This window comes from Geotrypetes seraphini, chromosome 9, assembly GCF_902459505.1.
Source record: "Geotrypetes seraphini chromosome 9, aGeoSer1.1, whole genome shotgun sequence".
NCBI lineage: Eukaryota > Metazoa > Chordata > Amphibia > Gymnophiona > Dermophiidae > Geotrypetes > Geotrypetes seraphini.
This window is the reverse complement of record NC_047092.1, coordinates 183,318,109-183,342,640: the sequence shown is the minus strand read 5'-3', so window position 1 is coordinate 183,342,640 and position 24,532 is coordinate 183,318,109. Positions and strand designations below refer to the sequence as shown.

At 43.7% G+C, this 24,532-nt stretch overlaps 1 protein-coding gene across 3 annotated transcripts in view; it reads right to left on the bottom strand.

The window, feature by feature from the left end:
• P3H2 (prolyl 3-hydroxylase 2) overlaps positions 1-24,532 on the bottom strand; it is a 123,239-nt gene that overhangs the window by 10,155 nt on the left and 88,552 nt on the right. For all 3 annotated transcript variants that reach the window (XM_033957514.1, XM_033957517.1, XM_033957515.1), the window contains exons 4-12: positions 16,171-16,302; positions 14,427-14,569; positions 12,987-13,076; positions 12,514-12,554; positions 10,329-10,423; positions 8,260-8,387; positions 5,098-5,193; positions 3,035-3,185; positions 1,192-1,309 (exon numbers count right to left, since the gene is read on the bottom strand). In XM_033957514.1, coding sequence (XP_033813405.1) covers positions 1,192-1,309; positions 3,035-3,185; positions 5,098-5,193; positions 8,260-8,387; positions 10,329-10,423; positions 12,514-12,554; positions 12,987-13,076; positions 14,427-14,569; positions 16,171-16,302 — 994 coding nt within the window. The remainder of the gene's footprint in view (positions 1-1,191; positions 1,310-3,034; positions 3,186-5,097; positions 5,194-8,259; positions 8,388-10,328; positions 10,424-12,513; positions 12,555-12,986; positions 13,077-14,426; positions 14,570-16,170; positions 16,303-24,532) is intronic.

Here is a 24,532-nt window from a genome sequence, read left to right as displayed (position 1 = left end):
CAAGAGGGCGCACTTCCACTGGAAAATGGACTCCAATAGAACAGATATCAAAAGCTTCACCCCACAGCTGCACAGTCGGTAAAGGATCGTTTATACAAGAGCGATTTTCAACGACTCCTGTCTTTTCAGGCAGCTTCTTGTGATCAAGAGTTTGTAAATCTGTTGGTTAGCTCTGTCACTTACCAGCAGTTCAGGAAATTATTGAAAACCTACTTATTTAAGACATTTTTGTAATTTCAAGGTCATTTGTTTTTATTGTCACTGTTTCAATTTTCTTTTGTATACCGCGTAGAACTCCTAAAGTACTGAGGTACATAAATAAATACTGCGTACAGCGCTGGTCGCCGTACATGAAGAAGGACATGGTACTACTCGAAAGGGTCCAGAGAAGAACGACTAAGATGGTTAAGGGGTTGGAGGAGCTGCCGTACAGTGAAAGATTAGAGAAACTGGGCCTCTTCTCCCTCATGATCGAAACATTCAAGGTACTGAAGGGGATAGACTTAGTAGATAAGGACAGGTTGTTCACCCTCTCCAAGGTAGGGAGAACGAGTAGAAAGGGGATAGATTCCGTACAAACGTAAGGAAGTTCTTCTTCACCCAGAGTGGTAGAAAACTGGAATGCTCTTCCGGAGTCTGTCATAGGGGAAAACACCCTCCAGGGATTCAAGACAAAGTTAGACAAGTTCTGCTGAACCAGAACGTACGCAGGTAAGGCTAGTCTCAGTTAGGGCGCTGGTCTTTGACCAAAGGGCCGCCACGTGAACGGACTGCTGGGCATGATGGACCACTGGTCTGACCCAGCAGCGACATTTCTCATGTTCTTATGTTCTTAAGACTAGTCATGGATACACTGCATATGAATCTTAAGCTCCATACTTATGTTACCCATCCAAAAACTGGCCGCAGATTTTTCAAGGAAAAAAAAGATTTTGTCTGAAATTTTCCAGCTGGTGCATACAAGGAGCTGCTGGCGTTCTGCTCACTAATTCCAGAAGCCCAGCTGGACTCATTGATCAAGGTCAAAGCCCAGATAAACGCTCTGCACATGGAAAAAACGTCCCACCGTGAATGCAAGCATTTGTGTTTCAAGTTGTACACTGCGTGGTAGGTTTTGAGCAATATATTACAACACTACCCACCTCTGCAGGAGTGTTTCAGTCTGGGGAGGAGAAAGGTTTTATGTCCCACCTGTAATCCCTGTAAGTATAGGCTGGAGGCTCTTTCCAGCACTCATTAGCTTCTGGATCCAGCAAACAGTTATCGGCATGGATTGGGTGACTCAGATCATTCCTGTTGTCCTGTTGGCCTAGGAAGTGACAAGAAAAATAAAAAAGAAAGGTATGTCACTTTTCTTGTAGAAGGAAGAAGCTCTCATCTCACTCTCTGCCCCTAAATAGCCTATCATGATCACTATATGCATTAAAAAGGGACAGGAGATAGTCTCAGTATGAACTCAACCTCCCCCCCACACAATCCCTTCTTAGAAGAAAAGTTTCTATGAGTGAATTCTTTGAGATTTTACTCTTCACACTTTCACTAAGAGAACTGTCTATATCAGGAGGGCAAATCTGTGCTTATAGCCATACACAAAACTTTTCACATTACATTTAAATATCATGGTTGAAGAGATCACGCAATCCATTATTATTAGTACCTCGAGACTGCCACTAGAGGTCATGGCAAGCATTTTGAACCCAAAGTCAACATGGGCAGGAGTGAAGAGGATCCCTTCCTGCCCTTCCTATACTAGACTACCATGGACTCCTAAGTTAGGCCCAGGGGGCCTACAGAGTGTGTGTGTGGGAGGAAGGGGTCCATTTGGAAAGGGGCAATGTTCTTTTGTGGAGGGAGATCCAGGAAGGAGCTGTTCTTGGAGGTGTCAAGAGGGAGCATGCTGTTATTGGAGGGGGGCACGATGTAGCCAATGCATTGGGGGCTGATGTTGGGGTCAGATAAGCATTTTTCCTTATCTGTCCCGGTGGGCTCACATTCTATCTAATGTACCTGGGGCAATGGGGGGATTAAGTGACTTGCCCAGGGCCACAAGGAGTCGTGTGAAGTTTGAACCCACAACCTCAGGTAGCTCTAACCAGAGGACAGCTATAGGTGTCAGCCATTATTCTGTGTCAGCAGGACAGACTTTAGCGTAGTCCTGTCTGCTCGTACACGCAGTGGTGCTGACTATTTCTATTACCCACATAACTCCTGGCTTCTCACTCTGCCCCTGGACTGCCCCTTCATTGTCCAGATGTTGCCTGGGGGGGTCATGGGCAATATTCAGTGATACTGCCCGATGTGCTGTTGAATACTTCTGGACATGCCCAGTTAAACCATTTTGAATAAGAACATAAGAAGTGGCCTCCGCTGGGTCAGACCAGGGGTCCATCGCGCCCAACAGTCCCATCAGGTCCATCAGGTCCATGACCTGTAAGTGATCCTTTGTCTAAAAACCCCTTAATCCCCATTTTTCTTCTATCTATTCCCTTACATGGCCCTATCTCTACCTCTATCTATATCCCTCAATCCCCGCATCCTTCAGGAACTTATCCAATCCCTCCTTGAAATCCTTTAATGTACTCTGACCCATCACATCCTCCGGAAGCGCATTCCAGGTGTCCACCACCCTCTGAGTGAAGAAAAATTTTCTAGCATTGGTTCTAAACCTGTCCCCTTTCAGTTTCTCCGAGTGCCCCCTTGTTCTTGAAGTTTCCAATAGGCTGAAGAATCTGTCCCTTTCCACCTTCTCTATGCCCTTCATGATCTTGTAAATCCCTATCATGTCTCCTCTGAGTCTCCGCTTCTCCAGGGTGAAGAACCCCAGCCTTTCTAGCCTCTCTGTGTATGAAAGGTTTTCCATACTTCTTATCATTCTTGTCGCTCTTCTCTGAACCCTCTCAAGTATCTCCATGTCCTTCTTTAGGTACGGCGACCAATATTGGACACAGTACTCCAGATGTGGTCGTACCATCGCGCGGTACAGCGGCATGATGACTTCCTTTGTTCTGGTTGTAATACCCTTCTTAATAATTACCTGCTAACGCTGTCCTGCACACCAGGTGAGTGTAGGAGAAGTACAAGGTGGAGTTTAGCAGGAAATACGATTCCACAATCCTCCGTGCCTTTTCGCTCACATCATAAAACAGACGGGCACTTTTCAACAAGACCCGGCCCTCGTAGCCGTACTACGGAGACAAAAAAATAATTAGGGTCTCGGAAAAACAGCAAAGGCAATTAGATCAACCAGCCATAAAGTTCATCTGATATCACTCCAAAATTGCACTCCCTCTGCCAAATGAGAGAGAATATAATGAGATCTAAAGGCCATGCACTGAAACAGCACCAGGTCTTTGCTCGAGAGCACTTTCAAAATTCCAGTGGCGCATAGAAGGAATTAGAAAGCATTTTAGACTTGTTCGTTCAAAAAGGAGATATAACATCTTCCAAGGAGGTAAAATACCTTCTACATATAGAGTTCTGTTTCCAGAGTGTTTCCCAAGCTTTTGCTGGGGCCCCCACAGCCAGTGGCGTAGGAAGGGTAGGAGGCACCCTCCTCTCCATGCCCCACTCCTTCCACGTCCTCCACAACACACTCATGCTCTCCTTCCCCTCCCAATACCTCTAAATCTTCGCCAGCACCAGTGGTTTGTCCAGCATGCTCTTCGCGTCAGCGTAGGATTTCCCTCTGATGTCACTTCCTGGCCCCATGACCCAGAAGTGATGTCAGAGGGGAACCAGGCTGGTGCGAGCAACAGGCAGAAGTTGCTCGCGCTGGTGAAGATCTACGGAAGTTCGGGACAGGGGAAGGGAGGGATGGCAGAAGCATGGCGTGGTGTGGCAGGGCAGAGAGGTGCCGGCGTACCAACCGACAGGGTACCCATGGCGGACTGCAGCCCCCCTCACTATACCACTGCCCACAGCCAGTCAGAATATGCATGAGATCAGTCTGAGGGCCCAATATTCAGCCGGCGGCAATCAGCATTTTGTTAACCTTCACCAGCATTATGACCAAGAATTCAATGCCAGGCCATGTCTGGGCTCCTGCATTTAATTTCTGGCTATACGGCGGTGGTTAAATACAGCTGGTTAAGTGCAATCTTCAGCTTTTAACTGGCTATGAGGAACTTTGCTTTATGCAGACCTCTTCATGCAGTTATGTTAGCTGGTTCAGTACTGAATATTATCACTTAACCTGCTAAGTGCCAACTCCGCCACAGAACACCCCTAAATTTGCCCATTTTGTGTCAGGCGCTACCTCAGCATTTTCACCACTACAATCTGGTTAAGTGTCACTGAAAAAGCCCAGTTAGTCCCAGACGGGCCACTTAAGTTGTTTAGAATATCGGCCCCCGAGTCTTTAATGTATGCAAATTGATCGCATACTCAGGTTCCGGGGGCGTTTTGAGGACAGAGTCCAGTTAGCTCCTGATTTTCAGAGCTAACTAGCCAGTATTAGTGCTTAATTAAGACCACATACAGCAAATAGCTGTCCTATTGGTGTGAACTAATGCATGGCCAGTTAGCTTTGAATATCAAGTTAACTGTGCATAAAGCCCCCCCCCCCAGATATTCAATGCCAGCAGCTGGATATGGTCCGGCATTAGATCTCCAGATTTACCACCAACAGCCCACTGCCAGCTGGGGGAATGTGTCTTTTTCTGTTTCTCCCCTATGCCAAATTTAGGCCTGTTCTGTTCAGTTTCCAGAGAGTTGTTTTGCCCACAAACCAACAAAGAGCCATATTTTCAAACCCTTATGTATCAATGTATAATTTCTTTCCTACATTCTGTTGGAAAGATTTTTAAAAAAAAAGAAGAAAAAGCCGAATATAGCAGGTATAAGATCAGAGAAACATGCAAGCCAATACCTGACCCAGTGACTAGAAGACATTCAGGTTCTGGGGGAGGCATTATTTGAGGTAGTGCAATTTTGCCTTCACAGTGGAAGAGCTGCGGTGGAGTGTGGTTGCCATAGTCTCCAGGAAGACCCATGACTGAGGCACTAGAAGCCTTAAAACCATACCAGCTATAGAACTATTAGGGAAAGACAAGGTCCATGAAGTGATCTATAGTCCAAAACAAAGGGCAGATACAATACCCTGAGAGCCTTCAGGACTGTAGCACCTTCAAACCGCTCATTGGGAGTATGAGGCGAGGTCCTCCCTCTGTATCCATCACCTGCCAGCATGATGGACTGCAAAGAGTATGAACACAGACAAGAAATTAAGAAGCCACAATCACATCTCCATCAAAATCTGATTATCTAGATTTAGCCGTTATTCTCTGCCATATGGGCTGGAATCTGGAAGGTTCTGACAGGGATATCACACTCCACCCATGTTCTGCATCCTATACACTTCCCCTTGACACCCTGGGCCTGATGGACCTTGGGTCTGTCCAGGTTTAGAAATTCTTATGTAAATGATGAACAGTGAAAAGGTACGATATTTAGAAGGACGTCATACTTGTGAGGAGATATGCAGATCATGGCAGGGGTGTAGCTCGATCATTTTAGGAATATGAATTGGATAGACGTGTTGAAAGTGGCTTTGTATTCCACTGTGCTATGTTGGGCGATTTCTCTCCTCTTCTTCAGCTTGGCTTAGCAAATTTGTCTTCTACAGGAAGACAGTGATAAAAAAAACCCCTCTAAATATATCGATGTCTTGCTGATCTGTCTTCTACTGCAAAGCACTGAGGTCTATGTCCCATGTGACAGGGTGGGGTGGGACAAGTACATGAGTAACTAGGGCTAAGTTCAATTAGGCTCTCCTACTATCTAAACTACAGAATCTCTTCCTTTAGCTCAAGTCTTTAAGTCTGACTGGGGCAGAGATGCTGGTGCACTAGTGCTAGTGAGCTAATGACCTGCACTATAGTGATATGTGGTGCAGATCCATTGTGACAATACAAGTCAAACCCTGGGAAAAGATTCTTTCAGGACCCCGACCGGCTTAGTATGTGCCTGGATTCAGGACCACACTAGGTGAAAAACCCAATAAGGGAACTTCCAAATAATAATAAAATCAATAGTCCTTTTTGAAATAATCGAGATAAGGACGCATCCAATCAAATTGTTCACAATTATAAATAATTTGATATATATATAGATATAAGTGTGCCCTTCAGTGTGATTATGGGACACTGGTGATACCAGAGTTCCAGGCTTAAACATATTAAGCAGGCCCTATTTCTAGCCACTCTTCATACCATCATAGGTGTGGATTCAGGACCACGGCACCCTACTAGAGAGAGGAATATACTGTATCATCCTGCTGAGTTTGGTACAGTGGTTTTGCCTGTTGTTATATAAGCTAGAGTCATTTGTTGATTTGCTGGTAGAAGAAGTGTGTACTTAAGTTTCAGCCTTTGGGCCAATTTCGTTTATGCCTGGTGTGAAGCCTCCCTTGAGTCATGTTAATGTCCTACAAGAAGGAGGTTCTATCCATCCTGCATAAATTCAGAAGGAAGGAGTAGACTGTGGACTTGTATCCCAAGCTAAGGGTGAATAGAGAGAGAAGCTTAAGTGCTGGAGACATTATTGTTGGTAAAGGTTCCCCTGTTAAGAGTCTGTGTCTGTGTGGAACAGGATCTCTGAATGCCGAGACGGTGATAAATTTGTCCAAAAGGGAAGGTTTGCCCAACAACGATGGAACTCCAACCTTCTGGTTTTTATTGAAAGAGACCAGACCCAGATATGTGAGATTGTGAGATGTCTGCTATGAAGTATTTATCCAGTGCTGTTCAACTCCAGGACAGAAGAACTACCTCAAAGGAGTAAAGGTTTTGTGTAGTTTTTCAAAAAAGTCAGCGGTAGCACCCCATGTCTGTCTCGGTGTATTTGTAGTGAAGAAGGAAATTGATATCGTACAACCCCTGGTGGTTCTCGAGATTTGTTGGAGTTGTATTGTCCAAGAAGGGAATTACGTTCTGCACAGGATTTGAGATTGTCATTGACGAAAGAGGGAAATGCGATACATACCAGGGTCGGGAATTCTATGTTTTCAACAGTAGGGGTGAAATTTTGGAACTCATTGACAGGTCAGTTTCGATGATGTAATCCTAGGGATACTTTTAAGCAAATTTTGAAGACGCATACTCTCTTTTATGAACGCCTGGCGCATGTTTTAGCGCTGGCAGCGGAGGTAGCTGCTTTGACGCTCATAGAATTCCCAATGAGCGTCGGAGCATTTACCGCCGCTGCCAGCGCTAAAACCCGCGCTAGGCGTTCGTAAAAGAGGAGGACAGTTATTTGTCAAAGCAGTGAGTATTTCTGTGATTCTTTTAAAAACTCATGAAGATTTAGTTATAGGACAATGGATTTATGTGAGCGAAACGAGGATGTTCGTAGTGGAGGATGTAGGAGAGTTTATATACATTTTTTAAATAAATTATAAATAAATCCTGCACTCCCTCCTTCCCTCTCCTCCACCACCCAAGAGAGAACTTGATCCTTTGGAGAAAAGTGTGCATATAATGAGTGAAGAGAAGGAGAAAACCAGGATAAAACAAGTGGTCGTGTAGCTCTGGGGTCTGAAACCACTGGTGGACTGCCCTGAATCAAGGGAACACCCCCACCCCCTTAAAGTAATGGACCTCGGAATCTGAACGCCCCAGAACTTGAACAACTTGGAATCCAAACTATTTTTTTTAATTAAATTTTGCCCCGGAATCCGAACGCTGCTTTGAAATCCAAACTTACGGGAACTGCAAGCGTTGCTCAGCCCAAAGCTTCCCCTCCGACGCAGCTTCCCGTTTCCGCCTGGGCGGTTCGCGTCAGAGGGAAGCTTTGGGCTGAGCACTGCTTGCAGTTGCTGTTGCCGATCTTGCTGCCTCTGCCGGCAGGGGCCCGATCTTGCTGTCTATGCCGGTGGGGGCCCGACCATGCTGAGTTTGTGGGACCAAGGAACGGATTAATCCAGTTTCTATTATTTTCAATGGGAAAAATTGTCTTGGAACTCCAACGTTTTGGAACTCTAATGGGGTTCTGGAACAGATTAAGTTCGGATTCCGAGGTACCACTGTATTATGGTGAGAAAGTAGCTTGTTTCTTAATGCTAGTGCTAAGTGAGAGGTGATCTATCGCCACACAACTACTTCCCACCGTAACAAATGACAAAGATCCACTGGGATGAGGGCTGGGGACCAGGAATGAATCCAGATCTCCTGCTGAGCTGGCTCAGAGCGGATTGTCAGTCCCACACGTCCTCTCCAGGGACAACCCCCCACTGATTATTTTTTCAAGTGCTTCTACACTTACATTGGCAATTTTCTGGAGCTCTTTGCACTCCGCCTCTGAGACGATGTTATCCAGCAAGACTCGCTGCGTGCCATTCAGCTGCTCAGAATTATATACAAATTCCACACTGTCATACAGCAAGGGGCCCCCTAGAAAATCCCAGAAAGCAAGAGATGAGACAACAGCTCAGACAATCCATGGGAGAGAGTCAAATCACCCAGGAACACTAAGCGCTAGAACATAAATCATAGGGCTTCCTTCCCACCCCCAAATGCAGACAGGTGGAAGGAATGTTCTGTCTTTCCTCAACATGACAGGCTTCTTTTTAAATCGCTCTGACTCCAGGTTCAATTCACCCACATTATGGATTTCAAACTATTTCCAAGAAAAGTGAATCACCAGATTTGACAAATAAAAAAAGTGATCGGATTCCAGTGGCGCACAGTGAGGGCTTAGGGGATTCAGCGAATCCATAGCTCTACAGACCTGCTTTTTTTTCCGTTTACTTTTTGCTCAATACAGTTTGATTTGCTGAGTAGGCAATCTGCTCAACCAGTCAAACTGCATCAAACGTAAAGTAAAACAACAACAACAAAAAAAAAGCAGGTCTCTTGGGCTGGGGATTCTCTGAACCTCCCTGAAAGCACTGATGGTAGTGATCTGAATTTGATTGGCTGGGCAGCAGCCGCCTGTTGCCTGTTCAACCAATAGAATTCAGAGCAGTGCCCTCAGGGCCTTTAAGGGGTGGGGTGAATCCCCTGAAGACCCCTGACCGCACGCCACTGTTAGATTCTATGTTGTGGGGTACTTTTCAAGAAGGTTTTATTTGCATGATGTGTTGTTTAAAAACTGTGGTACTGTAGAATTATTTCATAACATTCCACTTCAGGCTAGCGCTAAATCTATGCACCAGCTAGCTAGATGTGTTTCATGAACAATTTCTGTCTTTCAAATGCAGGAGCGAGGACCTGCCTTGTATTGGAGACTGAGCGAATTCCTAGGGGCTTTGTAGCATTTACCCAAGGAAAATCCGGACTCATGGCCACGCCCCCCTCCATATCACTCCCCGAACTGCCCCAGCCCACCCCCCCTTAACCCGGGGCGGCATCTGCTATGACATTGCGTGTGTGCGTGTGGCGTCACCGCGTTCACGAAGTCGGAAGCTTTTCAAAACCCAGACGAAGTGCTGAGTTTTGAAAAGTGGTCCAGCCCCCGGGGAAATCTGGGCAGCAGCATTCCTATCATGGCTTTGTAAAAGGCACAAAAATTATACTTATTTTGTAAAAGCAACATGGACGCCTGCACGTCTTTATAAAACAGCCCTCCTCCCGAAAGTAGACACAGATTTATACCTCTTCTGTGGGCTCCAGCTCTTTTTATTATTTATCTGGCCCCTCTTCTGACGTCTATACAATCTTTAGGGTTAATAATAATAATAATAACTTTTATTTTGTATATCGCCATACCCAGGGAGTTCTAGGCGGTTCACATCAATTAAAACCAATTTAATAAGAAATTACAATAAACTAGATTTACATGTAGTGAAGATATTGAGGTGAGCATGAGGAGGGGAGTTTTCACAACAAATAAGCACGATTTAACAAGTAATTACAATTGATCAGATCATTGCAACCCTTGATGACTTCTCACCAACTTCAATTGCATTACTTAATAATAAGTTAGATTCCCTTTCTTCATGGTTGTTTTGTAATAGATTAAAACTCAACCCAGACAAGCGCAAAGCACTCCTCTTTACAACAAATACTTTCTCTACACCTCTAACTTTAGCTGGGTCTCCGATTACTTTTACATCAACTTTGAAAATTCTGGGTGTAATATTTGATTCCACTTTTTCATTCCATAATCACATTTCCCAAGTTGAATAAACACGTGTTATTAATCTTAAAATGAAAGCATCACTCAATGCCTTGGTAAACTGAGGTGCCAGCTCTGTGGGTACAGTGGATGCCAAATACTGAGATAGTATCTTCATTGTATCCAGGGAGTAACTTATCACCATCACATCACCCCCTAATCATTTGGAAATGTTGGCTCCTTTATCAGCATGATTATAACTAAGACACACTTACCCTCTTGTAACTCTCTGTCGATCTTCTGCGTGGTCTTCTTCCCAGAGGTCAATCTCTGAGAGTCTGTCAGTCGATTCTGGACACCTGAAGGAACTCTTCAAGTCCAATGGGAGAAAGAGACATGATTCCTATTTCTGGAAGTCACATGTTTTTCAGCTTGCACATTAAAAACTAGGACTCAGCTATCAGAATGAGTCCCTTAAATACTGGGTCCACAGCTAAGCCCATTTGAAAACAGAGCCGAAAGTTCGAGGGGCATCCTTCTGATAATGTTGTCTTTATAGAGAAGGAGAATGGAATTGTCCAAAAAGAGTGATGTGCACTAAAATAGTGTCCACAAACTTATCTGTAGATGTACAAATCGTTTATTCTTCCAAAATCATCATGGTACAATCAATGATTCAATGACTCGACGGGTACATGTTTCGGCCAACAGGCCTGCCTCGGGAGTCTTAGGAATCATAAAGCAAATGAGTAATTGCATGAACGTGGACGCAACCAATTTTCAAATAAAATCTGGAAAAGTCGCGTGCACGTTCATGCAATTACTCACTTGCTTTACGATTCCTAAGACTCCCGAGGCAGGCCTGTTGGCCGAAACATGTACCCGTCGAGTCATTGAATCATTGATTGTACCATGATGATTTTGGAAGAATAAACGATTTGTACATCTACAGATAAGTTTGTGGACACTATTTTAGTGCACATCACTCTTTTTGGACAATTCCATTCTCCTTATCTTTGGTATTTTTGTCTGTGGTTTTGTGGTTCCCCTATTTTTGTGCGCTTGTGATCTTTATAGAGAAAACATTTTAAAGCCTGCAAGAGGGAAAAACAAAAGGGACCCTCCAGGTTGATGAAAAGTAGCACTGGAGAATAGGAGCGGTATTTGTTTCAACCCATAAGTTTTTGGAGAATCTTGCTTAGTGGCACCTAAGTCACGCCCTGCCCATAAAAATGCCCACTTGGGCATTAGATGCTGCAAAGTGCCATGTGATAGGTGCCAACCTTTTATAGAATCAGATATAGGGTTACTAGGCGTCCGGAGTTCCCCGGGCATGTCCTCTTTTTAGAGTACTGTTCAGGCGTTCGGACGACTTTTCAAAACCCGGCATTTTGTCTGGGTTTTGAAAAACTTCCACGCTGAGACCGCATCGGGACGGCATCTATGCATGTGCGGATGGAACACGGTGACATCCTGCGCATGTGTGCACGCATGTGACGTCATCGCGTTGCAGGTTGAGGGGCGTGGCTGTGGGCGTGACAATGGGGGTGTGACTTGTGTGGAACTGGGCGGGTTTGGGGGACGGGACTATGGGTTCAGATTTTACAGGAGGTAGGCACTTATCGCCCAATTTTTTTTTTCCTTTATTGATACTATTAAGGGGATTTGGGCAATTAAGTTAGGCACCTAGGAAGTGTTTAAGTGCCACTGAAAATGTCCACTTAACACCTATGTCAAATCCAGCTACTCTGGGGGTGTTCTGGGAGGTGGAGTCGGCATTCAGCCAGTTAAGTGCTGACATTCATCGGGTTGCCACATTTCCTCTTTGGAAAAGAGGCTGCCTGGCCCCGCCCTGTTCCACTCCCAGTCCCACCTCTTTCTGCCTCTGCTCCGTTCCTCCCCCAGCTTCTCCATGAACCTCTCTGAGCTCAAAGGCTGTATTTGGAAGCCTTCATGCGTACGCGGACGTCACACGCATGCGTGCATGCGTATGGCGTCATCAAGGTGACGGCTGCACATGCGAAAAGGCTTCCAGACGCGGCCTCTGAGCTCAGGATTTCCAAAACCTGGACAAACTGCCGGGTTTTGGAAATCCCTGAACAGTCGTCTAAAAAGAGAGCGTTTCCCAGTTTTCTCGAATGTATGGTAACCCTAGATAGTCAACTTTTAACCAGCAAACGTAACCACATAAAAGTCAGTCCTATCGTTATGCAATAATCCATAGCGCCATAAGTACTGAATATTGCATTCCACCAATTATGCATTAGCCAACTCTGCAAACCCATAAATTCGAAGTCCAGCCACGGCCCAACATTGAATTTCTCTGCATAACATCTGCAATAGCCAGCAAAATGCAGGGCGAAACTGACTGAATATCAACCCCAAAATGTTTTATTTTATTTCTGTTTATTATCTTTAAAGAGGAGTAAGAAGGCAGCCACATGGATGTTTAACGCTTACCTGTTCTCATCCTGGCGTAGTCCATGGCTTATCCAGAAGTCCTAGAAAGAAAGGCAATCGATAAACCCAGCCCTGATTATGAGTTCTAAGTTGCTTTAGAAACACAAATCAGCTATCTCCACCATGTTTTCCCTCCTCGCTAAGTCACAGACTACCCACTGCCAGCCATGGCTTCCCAGGGGCATATTAAAATCATAAGAGGAATGGGATGCAAAAGATGGCATGTCAAATCTGCATGTGATTTTCCCGGAAAAAAACAAACAAACAAGTTTGAACAACTGCATACACTTTGTCCTTAATGTAAAGTAACCCCCCCAATACATTTTCACTTTCAACACCGATACCAAGTGCAGGGGGTTGGGGGAAAAGCACATATAGACTTTCTTCTAATGCAAACAATTTGAAAATTGCCTCAAAATAGGTCAGACAAGCAGGTTTTTCCTCATCCAATCATAAATGTTTGCTTTCCTTACTGGTTCAATGTATGTGAATCCCAGATCAACAGATGCCGTCTGGATAATTTTGGATTCCAGTTCATGGCGCCTCATGAACTTTTCAGCCTCCTGAAATAAGACCAGAGGTGAAAGAGGTTGTGAGATGTATCCAAAGATTTTTATGTTCCAAGAAAGTACCCATTAACAGCATCTTTAATTCAGCCTCATACTTATTTTTAACAAACAGAAGTGCAGACTATGAACTTTTCCTCCAGGAACTTGTCCAAACCTTTCTTAAAACCCGCTACGCTATCCGCTCTTACCACATCCTCTGGCAACGCGTTCCAGAGCTTAACTATTCTCTGAGTGAAAAAATATTTCCTCCTCTTGGTCATAAAACTATTTCCCTGTAAATTTATCGAGTGTCCCCTAGTGTTTGTCATTTATGATGGAGTAAAAATTTGATTCGCTTGTACCCGTTCTTACACCACTCAAGATTTCGTAGACTTCAATCATCTCTTTTCCAAGCTGAAGAGCCCTAACCTCTTTAGTCTTTCCTCATATGAGAGGAGTTCCATCCACTATATCATCTTGGTCGCTCTTCTTTGATCATAATTCAATTACAGCTCTCCCTCCGTATGCACGAGGGTTAGGTGTAGAGCAGGCCCGCGAATAGGGAAAAATTGCAAATAGGTTTTTGGTCCGGCTCTGACCCACCCCCGACTCCCTTCTGCATCCCTGGACCTTACCTGGTGGTCTAGCGGTGATGCAGGGCAGGAGCGATCTTTCTATGCTCCTGCCTCGTGCAGAGCCGCCATCAAAATGGTTGCCGTGAGTTCCCGTTGTGGTCTCGAGACTACAACGGGAACTCACGGCAGCCATTTTGTTGATGGCTCTGCACAGGGCAGGAGCACAGGAAGATTGCTCCTGCCCTGCATCACCGCTAGACCACCAGGTAAGGTCCGGGGAGGTTCAGTCAGCCTGCAAATAGAAGAAAAAAAAAATTGTGAATAATTGAATTTGCAAATAGGGAAACCGCGAATACTGAGGGAGAGCTGTATATCTTTTTTGAGATATTGCAAACAGAATTAAATGCAATACTCGAGGTGAGGTCTCACCATGGAGCGATACAGAGGCATTATAACATTCATAGTCTTATCTACCATCCCTTTTCTAATAATTCCTAGTATCTTATTTGCGTTTTTGGCCGCCGCCACACATTGGATGAAAAACTTCAGCGTGTTGTCTATGACAGCCAGATCTTTTTCTTGGGCGCTGACCCCCAAGGTGGTCCCTAGAATCTGGTAACTATGATTTGGGTCTTTCTTCCCACTGTGCATCGCTGGTGCCGCAAACCTGAACAGCATTGAGTTTCCGGGTTTGCCATCGGCAGCGGTCAGCAAATCGCTAATGGCTGCCGCCTGAATATCAGTCTCAAAGGCTTTATATAGGCAGAAAAATCAACGCTTTGTCCCTCACCTTCCTAGGCAGGAATTCCTCCGTATTCATTTGCTCTGCCAACAGCTCTTCATAATAAGCAACGTTATCGGTGACATCTTCGTCGTTAGGATGGAAGAGCAGGTAGGATTTAGCACATTCCAAGGCGTTCTTATAATCTCCAACTGAAAGAACATGGAAAGGAAAGGGGGGGGGGGGGTGAAAAGAGAAAGACTTGTGTAAGGACATTAAACATAAAAAAAGAAGTGGATTTTAATCTGCCTGTGCAACCGTGCCAGTAAATTCTTCAGCAGCAGAGGAAGTGATTATTGTTGATTATTTGAACCCTGAATCAATCGGCTTCCGGTGAATTTAAAACTGGCTTTCAGTATCAAATTTTATATGTCCCCATTTCCCACTCAGTTCAGAACAATCACAAAATCATATACAATGTTATAATAATAATAATAATAACTTTATTTTTATATAACGCCAACAATCTTGCGACTTCTAGGTGGTTTACAATAAAAGAAACTGTAAATACAATAAAAATAAAGAGAAACTTTACGTACAACGAGTTGAAGAGTATAGCAGTGAATATCTCGTACAACGAATTAAAGAGTATAGCGGTGTACGTCTGATAACATTAATAATGTTAACGTCAGTTTGTGTGTTGCAAGGCCAGATCATCATTCACAGGTCTATCGATCACTTGACCATTTTGTCAACCCCAACACTTCAGAGACTTCCAGTTCAGCCCCACCACACTGTCTCCCCATCCCTTAGCCCGACTATCGTCTCCTCTCCCCCATGTGCTGCTGTTCCAGCTCTCTACTGGCCCTTTCATCTCTGCTCCTGCTTCCAGCCCACACGGACAATTTTGCTCCCATGGTTCCACTCCTCTGCTTCCCCTTGCATCCTGACCCCTGCGTCCACTCTCCTTGCCGGCCACTCAACTGCCATGAAAGCTGCCGGAAATGCTTCCCTCTTTTTGATCTGTCCTGTGCACTTCCTGTGACAGCCTTAGGAGGACGAGACGTAAGAATTAAAAACTTGGAATTTCTGTTATTAATGCCAGTGCAAAGAAAAACTGTAGGGGACTGAGGGCGAGATGCACTATGAGGATCGGCAAGAACATAGCCTTAATGGGTCAGGCCAATGGTCCGTTAAGCCCTGTAGCCCGTTCTCACAGTGGCCAATCCAGGTCCAACGTACCAGGCCAAAACCCAAGGAGTAGCAACATTCCATGCTACTGATCCAGGGCAAGCAGTGGCTTACCCCGTGTCTTTCTCCTGGACTTTTCCTCCAGGAACTTGTCCAAACCTTTCTTAAAACCAGCTACGCTATCTGCTCTTATCACATCCTCTGGCAACGTGTGGGTCTCCACCGATCCGTTTTTTTTGCATGCAAATGATTCATGCGAATGTTCCTCGTAATCCCCCACTCTACCATCCAATTGACTTACACACATGCGCAGAGCCGGCAGGAGAAGCTCCGAATGCAAGTTCCTGCTACTCAGCCGTTCGGGGCAGGAAACTCTTTTTTTCTTTATATTTTTAATGGGCACAGATGCCATGCGAGTCACACATGCACAATATCCACCCCATTAAAAAAAGAAAAAAAAAGACCCTCACCCCCATCCAACGATGACGGCCCTCCCCACTGTGAACCATGCCAGCGAAAAATACAACTTTCAAGAGGGTGCGTGATGGTCATCTGTTGAGTGTCAAGCCTGCAGCAATTCCACTAAGGGGGGAGGCGGAATATAGAGAAGACTGAGTCTTACCTTTGTAATAAGAAAACTGTAAAAAGTCATAATGAAGAGGGAGGTAGTTCTCAACAGGTGACAGGCGTCCAGGCCGCGTGGCTAGGTCTCTCACGCATTCGTGTTCACATACCAGCATCTGAATATAGTGATCTATAGGGGAATGAAGGTCAGAACTTTTTCAACAAAGTCATAAACTATTTGTCCAATCGTGTTATGGGGTTTTAGGTTCAACTAAATACTTTATACACACAAATGCAATGGCTAAACTGTAAGCTCTTCTGAGCAGGGACCGTCTGTAAATGTCAAAATGCACAGAGCTGCGTATGCCTTTCAGAGCTGTATAAGTGATAAGTAGTAATGGTAGTAGACTAACAGCAGCAGAAATAAAGACATTTCAGGCAACGTTCAGCTTGTGGCAGTCAGGGGCTCTTTACACGACAACTGTCGCCAGCTAATTCAGACCCAGATATTCTGATACTGCCATTGTATATCTGGGTCTGCGGCCATGCCCAAAAATTATGTGGATACGGTTGATATTCAATGCCATAACTGGGCAAAGTTAGGAACTAGAGAACTCATTTGCCCATCCCATCACAGAAAGTTCTTTTCCTGTTCCTGCCCCATTATTGCAAGCTTCATCCTCATCCACATAAACCTCAAACACTCAAATCCTAAGTAGCAACATTCTAGAGCTGAGATTGTGATGTCATAATGCCTCATTCCACCAATGCCTAAGTTCCGTCCTCATCTGCCCAAGCCTCAAACACTCAAATCCTAAGTAGCAACATTCTAGAGCTCAGATTGTGATGTCATAATGCCTCATTCCACCAATGCCTAAGCTCCGTCCTCAACTGTGCAAGCCTCAAACACTTTAAAATCCTAAGTAGCAACATTCTAGAGCTCAGATTGTGATGTCATAATGCCTCATTCCACCAATGCCTAAGCTCCGTCCTCATCTGCACAAGCCTCAAACACTTTCAAATCATAAGTAGCAACATTCTAGAGCTCAGATTGTGATGTCATAATGCCTCATTCCACCAATGCCTAAGCTCCGTCCTCATCTGTGCAAGCCTCAAACACTTTAAAATCCTAAGTAGCAACATTCTAGAGCTCAGATTGTGATGTCATAATGCCTCATTCCACCAATGCCTAAGCTCTGTCCTCATCTGTGCAAGCCTCAAACACTTTAAAATCATAAGTAGCAACATTCTAGAGCTCAGATTGTGATGTCATAATGCCTCATTCCACCAATGCCTAAGCTCCGTCCTCATCTGTGCAAGCCTCAAACACTTTAAAATCATAAGTAGCAACATTCTAGAGCTCAGATTGTGATGTCATAATGCCTCATTCCACCAATGCCTAAGCTCCGTCCTCATCTGTGCAAGCCTCAAACACTTTAAAATCCTAAGTAGCAACATTCTAGAGCTCAGATTGTGATGTCATAATGCCTCATTCCACCAATGCCTAAGCTCTGTCCTCATCTGCACAAGCCTCAAACACTTTAAAATCCTAAGTAGCGACATTCTAGAGCTCAGATTGTGATGTCATAATGCCTCATTCCACCAATGCCTAAGCTCCGTCCTCATCTGCACAAGACTCAAATGCTTTAAAATCATAAGTGTTCGAGGCTTGTGCGGTTAAGGGAGAGCTTACAGGAATGGGGCAGAGACAGCGACCAAACTGACGGGCACGGGACAGGGAAATTGAGTTGCTGCGGAGACAGGAACTAATCTGTTTCCGTGTCATTCTCTATTAGGAACTGCTATTTGCGCAGTCCTATATGTTTGGTTTGCCATGCAAGCACTGGTGTTGTATATTGCAAGAGCTCCTATAACTCCCCGCTCTATCCCTCCTCCACTCCTGGTCCGTCCTGGCAACTATTTAGCAAATTATGCTAATATTGTTCATGTCCCTGCTTTCTCAACTCCATAATCGGGTTCAGTGCTTAAAATAGACTCAGGTCTGGGTTTCACTGTCCGGCTTACAAACATCCTTTGACATCTCATAGAATGGATTAAACTCCACCAACGTTTTCTATGAGAACTCAAAGGGTGTTTGAACTGAAATTGAGCTATTTTAAAATGAATTTGGGATTCTTGAACCTTTTCCTTCATCCAGCCTTTGTGCTTCATATATAGGAATTTGGGATTCTTGAACCTTTTCCTTCATCCAGCCTTTGTGCTTCATATATAGGAATTTGGGATTCCTGAACCTTTTCCTTCATCCAGCCTTTGTGCTTCATATATAGAAATTTGGGATTCTTGAACCTTTTCCTTCACCCAGCCTTTGTGCTTCATATATAGGAATTTGGGATTCTTGAACCTTTTCCTTCATCCAGCCTTTGTGCTTCATATATAGGAATTTGGGATTCTTGAACCTTTTCCTTCATCCAGCCTTTGTGCTTCATATATAGGAATTTGGGATTCTTGAACCTTTTCCTTCATCCAGCCTTTGTGCTTCATATATAGAAATTTGGGATTCTTGAACCTTTTCCTTCACCCAGCCTTTGTGCTTCATATATAGAAATTTGGGATTCTTGAACCTTTTCCTTCACCCAGCCTTTGTGCTTCATATATAGGAATTTGGGATTCTTGAACCTTTTCCTTCATCCAGCCTTTGTGCTTCATATATAGGAATTTGGGATTCTTGAACCTTTTCCTTCATCCAGCCTTTGTGCTTCATATATAGGAATTTGGGATTCTTGAACCTTTTCCTTCACCCAGCCTTTGTGCTTCATATATAGGAATTTGGGATTCTTGAACCTTTTCCTTCACCCAGCCTTTGTGCTTCATATATAGGAATTTGGGATTCTTGAACCTTTTCCTTCATCCAGCCTTTGTGCTTCATATATAGGACTTTGGGATTCTTGAACCTTTTCCTTCATCCAGCCTTTGTGCTTCATATATAGGACTTTGGGATTCTTGAACCTTTTCCTTCACCCAGCCTTTGTGCTTCATATATAGGAATTTGGGATTCTTGAACCTTTTCCTTCATCCAGCCTTTGTGCTTCATATATAGAAATTTGGGATTCTTGAACCTTTTCCTTCACCCAGCCTTTGTGCTTCATATATAGGAATTTGGGATTCTTGAACCTTTTCCTTCACCCAGCCTTTGTGCTTCATATATAGGACTTTGGGATTCTTGAACCTTTTCCTTCACCCAGCCTTTGTGCTTCATATATAGGAATTTGGGATTCTTGAACCTTTTCCTTCACCCAGCCTTTGTGCTTCATATATAGGAATTTGGGATTCTTGAACCTTTTCCTTCACCCAGCCTTTGTGCTTCATATATAGGACTTTGGGATTCTTGAACCTTTTCCTTCACCCAGCCTTTGTGCTTCATATATAGAAATTTGGGATTCTTGAACCTTTTCCTTCACCCAGCCTTTGTGCTTCATATATAGGAATTTGGGATTCTTGAACCTTTTCCTTCATCCAGCCTTTGTGCTTCATATATAGGAATTTGGGATTCTTGAACCTTTTCCTTCATCCAGCCTTTGTGCTTCATATATAGGAATTTGGGATTCTTGAACCTTTTCCTTCATCCAGCCTTTGTGCTTCATATATAGGAATTTGGGATTCTTGAACCTTTTCCTTCATCCAGCCTTTGTGCTTCATATATAGGAATTTGGGATTCTTGAACCTTTTCCTTCATCCAGCCTTTGTGCTTCATATATAGGAATTTGGGATTCTTGAACCTTTTCCTTCACCCAGCCTTTGTGCTTCATATATAGGAATTTGGGATTCTTGAACCTTTTCCTTCACCCAGCCTTTGTGCTTCATATATAGGACTTTGGGATTCTTGAACCTTTTCCTTCACCCAGCCTTTGTGCTTCATATATAGGAATTTGGGATTCTTGAACCTTTTCCTTCATCCAGCCTTTGTGCTTCATATATAGGAATTTGGGATTCTTGAACCTTTTCCTTCATCCAGCCTTTGTGCTTCATATATAGGAATTTGGGATTCTTGAACCTTTTCCTTCATCCAGCCTTTGTGCTTCATATATAGGAATTTGGGATTCTTGAACCTTTTCCTTCACCCAGCCTTTGTGCTTCATATATAGGAATTTGGGATTCTTGAACCTTTTCCTTCATCCAGCCTTTGTGCTTCATATATAGGAATTTGGGATTCTTGAACCTTTTCCTTCATCCAGCCTTTGTGCTTCATATATAGGACTTTGGGATTCTTGAACCTTTTCCTTCATCCAGCCTTTGTGCTTCATATATAGGAATTTGGGATTCTTGAACCTTTTCCTTCATCCAGCCTTTGTGCTTCATATATAGGAATTTGGGATTCTTGAACCTTTTCCTTCACCCAGCCTTTGTGCTTCATATATAGGAATTTGGGATTCTTGAACCTTTTCCTTCACCCAGCCTTTGTGCTTCATATATAGGAATTTGGGATTCTTGAACCTTTTCCTTCACCCAGCCTTTGTGCTTCATATATAGGACTTTGGGATTCTTGAACCTTTTCCTTCACCCAGCCTTTGTGCTTCATATATAGAAATTTGGGATTCTTGAACCTTTTCCTTCACCCAGCCTTTGTGCTTCATATATAGGAATTTGGGATTCTTGAACCTTTTCCTTCATCCAGCCTTTGTGCTTCATATATAGAAATTTGGGATTCTTGAACCTTTTCCTTCACCCAGCCTTTGTGCTTCATATATAGGAATTTGGGATTCTTGAACCTTTTCCTTCATCCAGCCTTTGTGCTTCATATATAGGAATTTGGGATTCTTGAACCTTTTCCTTCACCCAGCCTTTGTGCTTCATATATAGGACATAAAGTGCTTCATCAATGTGAACATTATTGCGTGAGTGACAATTTCCAGTGGTTATTCAAGAAACTTCATACTTTTCTTTATCATGTTATCAATCTTCTATCACAATAGGCTATAACTCACGCAATAATGTTCACATTGATGAAGCACTTTATGTATGTATGAAAGAAAAAAGAAAAACTTTTAAGAAAATGAATAAAGCTGAGATTTTAGATATTTATTGAATTTTCCACCAGCTATTTTTGATAATATCTCCCACCTCTTTTGTGATATTGATACCAGTGGTAAACATCTGCTTCTTATTTACATTTTAAGAAACAATTAAAAACTTTTTGTGTTCCAAATTTTTGTGTAATTAACTACAGACTTTCAAGTTCCTTCATTCATTTGTAGTTTCATTATTAATCTTTTGTTAACCGCATAGAACTTAACAGTTATGTGGTCTAGAAATTGCTTTTATGTTAAATTATGTTTCCACACGAAACCCCAAAGAGCAGCTTCCGCAAACACCCTTTTAGGTGGTAGGGGAGGGGATAGAAGCCAACTAACCAACCTCTGTCCCTGACTCCCAAGCCTCCAGTTGGTGATGATGTCATGGCCAAAGTACCTCCCCCATTCCACTGCCTACGAAATTGTCCATTAACCATGTCTGCTTTGGTTCATTGTTAGGGATCAGAGTGTCTACAAAATGGCCCAGAGGTAAAAGCAAACATTTGAGCCAGGTTTCAAAAACTTGGCGACGTCCACGGTGAATGAAAACTGTCGATATTTGTAGAACTGGAAGCACAGTGGGAAATATTGTAATATGCTATCAGAGAGGAAAGAAGTAAACTGGAAGAGCAAATGAGACATTGAACCCCTCAAAGAGAAGTACCCAAAAATCTACCCCAAGACACAGGAAGCAATTTTGATTAAATTACAGTGTAATTCCTTTGGAGAAGGATTTTATGTGTGCTGTGGACCACCAGAAGAACTAAGAAATTGATTCTGGAAGAGATCAAACCGGCTATGTCACTAGAAGCCCAAATGATGAAGTTACAACTGTCAGAAGAGAAAGATCATTGGAGAAGGACATCATGGTTGGGAAGATCGAAGGAACCCAGGCGAAGAGGGTGATCTGCAATCAGATGGCTGAACACGTTGAAAACAACCATGGGGATGACGCTGACGGACCTTACCGGACTAACACAAAACCATTTTCTTTTTAGACTTGTAACTCGTCAGATCACTAGGACTCGAGCACGAGTTGATGGTACCTAAGAATTCATTTGAATGGACAAGCATTGAAATGCTGCTGTGATATTAACTCAAGATTACATTAATCACCAAGACAGTGCTGCAAATGTATCAAATATACCTCAGGAAACTACCACAAATATATGTGACAGAGAAGAGGGGAGGGATTGAGGATGTGTGGGAGGAAGAATGGTGGGAACTCTTGGAGCTATAAGTTAGGCAGGATGAGACACTGTGTTTCTTTCCAGTTCCACCTACCCAGAAAAGAGAAGATCTTTACCAGTGTCTGCAAAACAAATTATTGCCCAATTATTGCTGCCTGACCCCTAGCCGTAGAACCATAAGGTTACCACTAATGGCCATGGGTGCCATTTTGGCACCCAGAGCAAAGAAGCAGAAGTGATTGGGGATCACTCCAGCTCCCACTAGACACCCCCAGTAAGACCAGGGATGGAATTGGGAGGCTGGGCCAGGGGAAGGTGGGAGGTCTACTGGTTTGGCCCCACTTAGGCAATTATTGATTTTGGAGAAGGTGAGGTTCAACGTGGATAAGTGTAAAGTGATGTATATAGATAACAAAAATCTCATGCACGAATACAGGACGTCTGGGGCGGTACTTGGAGAAACCTCCCAGGAAAGAGACTTGGGAGTTCTGATCGACAAGTCAATGAAGCTGTCCGTGCAATGTGCGGCGACGGCAAAAAGGGCGAACAGAATGCTAGGAATGATAAAGAAGGGGATCACGAACAGATCGGAGAGGGTTATCATGCCACTGTACTGGGCCATGGTGCGCCCTCACCTGGAGTACTGCGTCCAACACTGGTCGCCATACATGAAGAAGGACACGGTACTACTCGAAAGGGTCCAGAGAAGAGCGACTAAGATGGTAGATTGGAGAAGCTGGGCCTCTTCTCCCTTGGACAGAGGAGTTTGAGAGGGGACATGATCGAAACAATCAAGGTACAGAAGGGGATAGACTTGGTAGATAAGGACAGGTTGTTCACCCTCTCCAAGGTAGGGAGAATGAGAGGGCACTCTCTAAAGTTAAAAGGGGATAGATTCCGTATGAACGTAAGGAAGTTCTTCTTCACCCAGAGAGTGGTGGAAAACTGGAACGCTCTTCCGGAGTCTGTCATAGGGGAAAACACCCTCCAGGGATTCAAGACAAAGTTAGACAAGTTCTAGCTGAATCAGAACGTACGCAGGTAGGGCTCGTCTCAGTTAGGGCGATGGTCTTTGACCAGAGGGCCACCGCGTGTGCGAACTGCTAGGCATGATGGACCACTGGTCTGACCCAGCAGCAGCAATTCTTATGTTCTGATGGCAATAAGGTAATAAGGTTGTATATACCATTAAAGTTTGAAATAAACAGTGCCTGCATCTTGTACATAGTCTGCAGTTGTTTTTTTGTTTTTTGGCAATCTTATAAGCACCACAAAGCAGTGCACATGACACCAATTCTAAGATGGCTTTAGGATATTTGGGCACAAGTACTTATGCCATGATAATGGCATGCGGATGTTGCTGTGAATAAGTGCACCTTGCATCATTAGCAATGCATAGTATTCTGTATGTTGCACACTTTACTAGGCAGAGCGGCCATGACACACTCATGCTCCGCCCACAGGCAGGGCTTACTTGTGTGCAATGTTCACAAAACCGTGCCTTGCCCTTATATATGAATTTGCCAATTCAGGGCGCTAATTCCGTGCGTAAGTGCCAGTATTCAGTAAACACTGGCATGAAATTGGTGAATTTATTTAGGCAGGCCTTTTTCAAATTACCCTTTTAGTCTGTGCCAAACTTTGAGTTTTGTTTTTTTTTTTTTCTAAATCTGCTTTTAAGTGGAAACAGTTTCCAAAGTTTGCTACTCAGAATTATACATTAGCTCACAGCCCACAGGGCCAGCATGAGGTCAGTCACCATTTGTAGCCAATATGTCCTAATTTACAAATATGTCTATGATTTCGGCCAATTAAGTGCATTTTAGGTTAAAGAAGCAAGTATCTTAATTACTAACGCGAGAACTTAGCATTCAGTTGTAAGCTCCAGTGACAGATGCTGTAAAATAATCCCAAAGCATCTACGCTGCTGGATTGTTGGGTTTTTGGTTTTGTTTTTTTTTAATATAATAAGATTACTTAATGCTAACATCGGCTGCATGTTTTCTAAGGCTCTCCGGGATTTTCCCATTCTCAGTCAGTGGCAAAATTCCTTCAAACTTAGAAGCTCAGTGAAACTTTGGCTCGTCTATTCCGGCTTCCAAACAACATTCAAATTTATCCTATTGGCCTTCACTCAACAAATACTTGGCTCGAAAGAAGAATCCAGTTAACAACTTAGGATTCTGTGTTCACGTGCCAT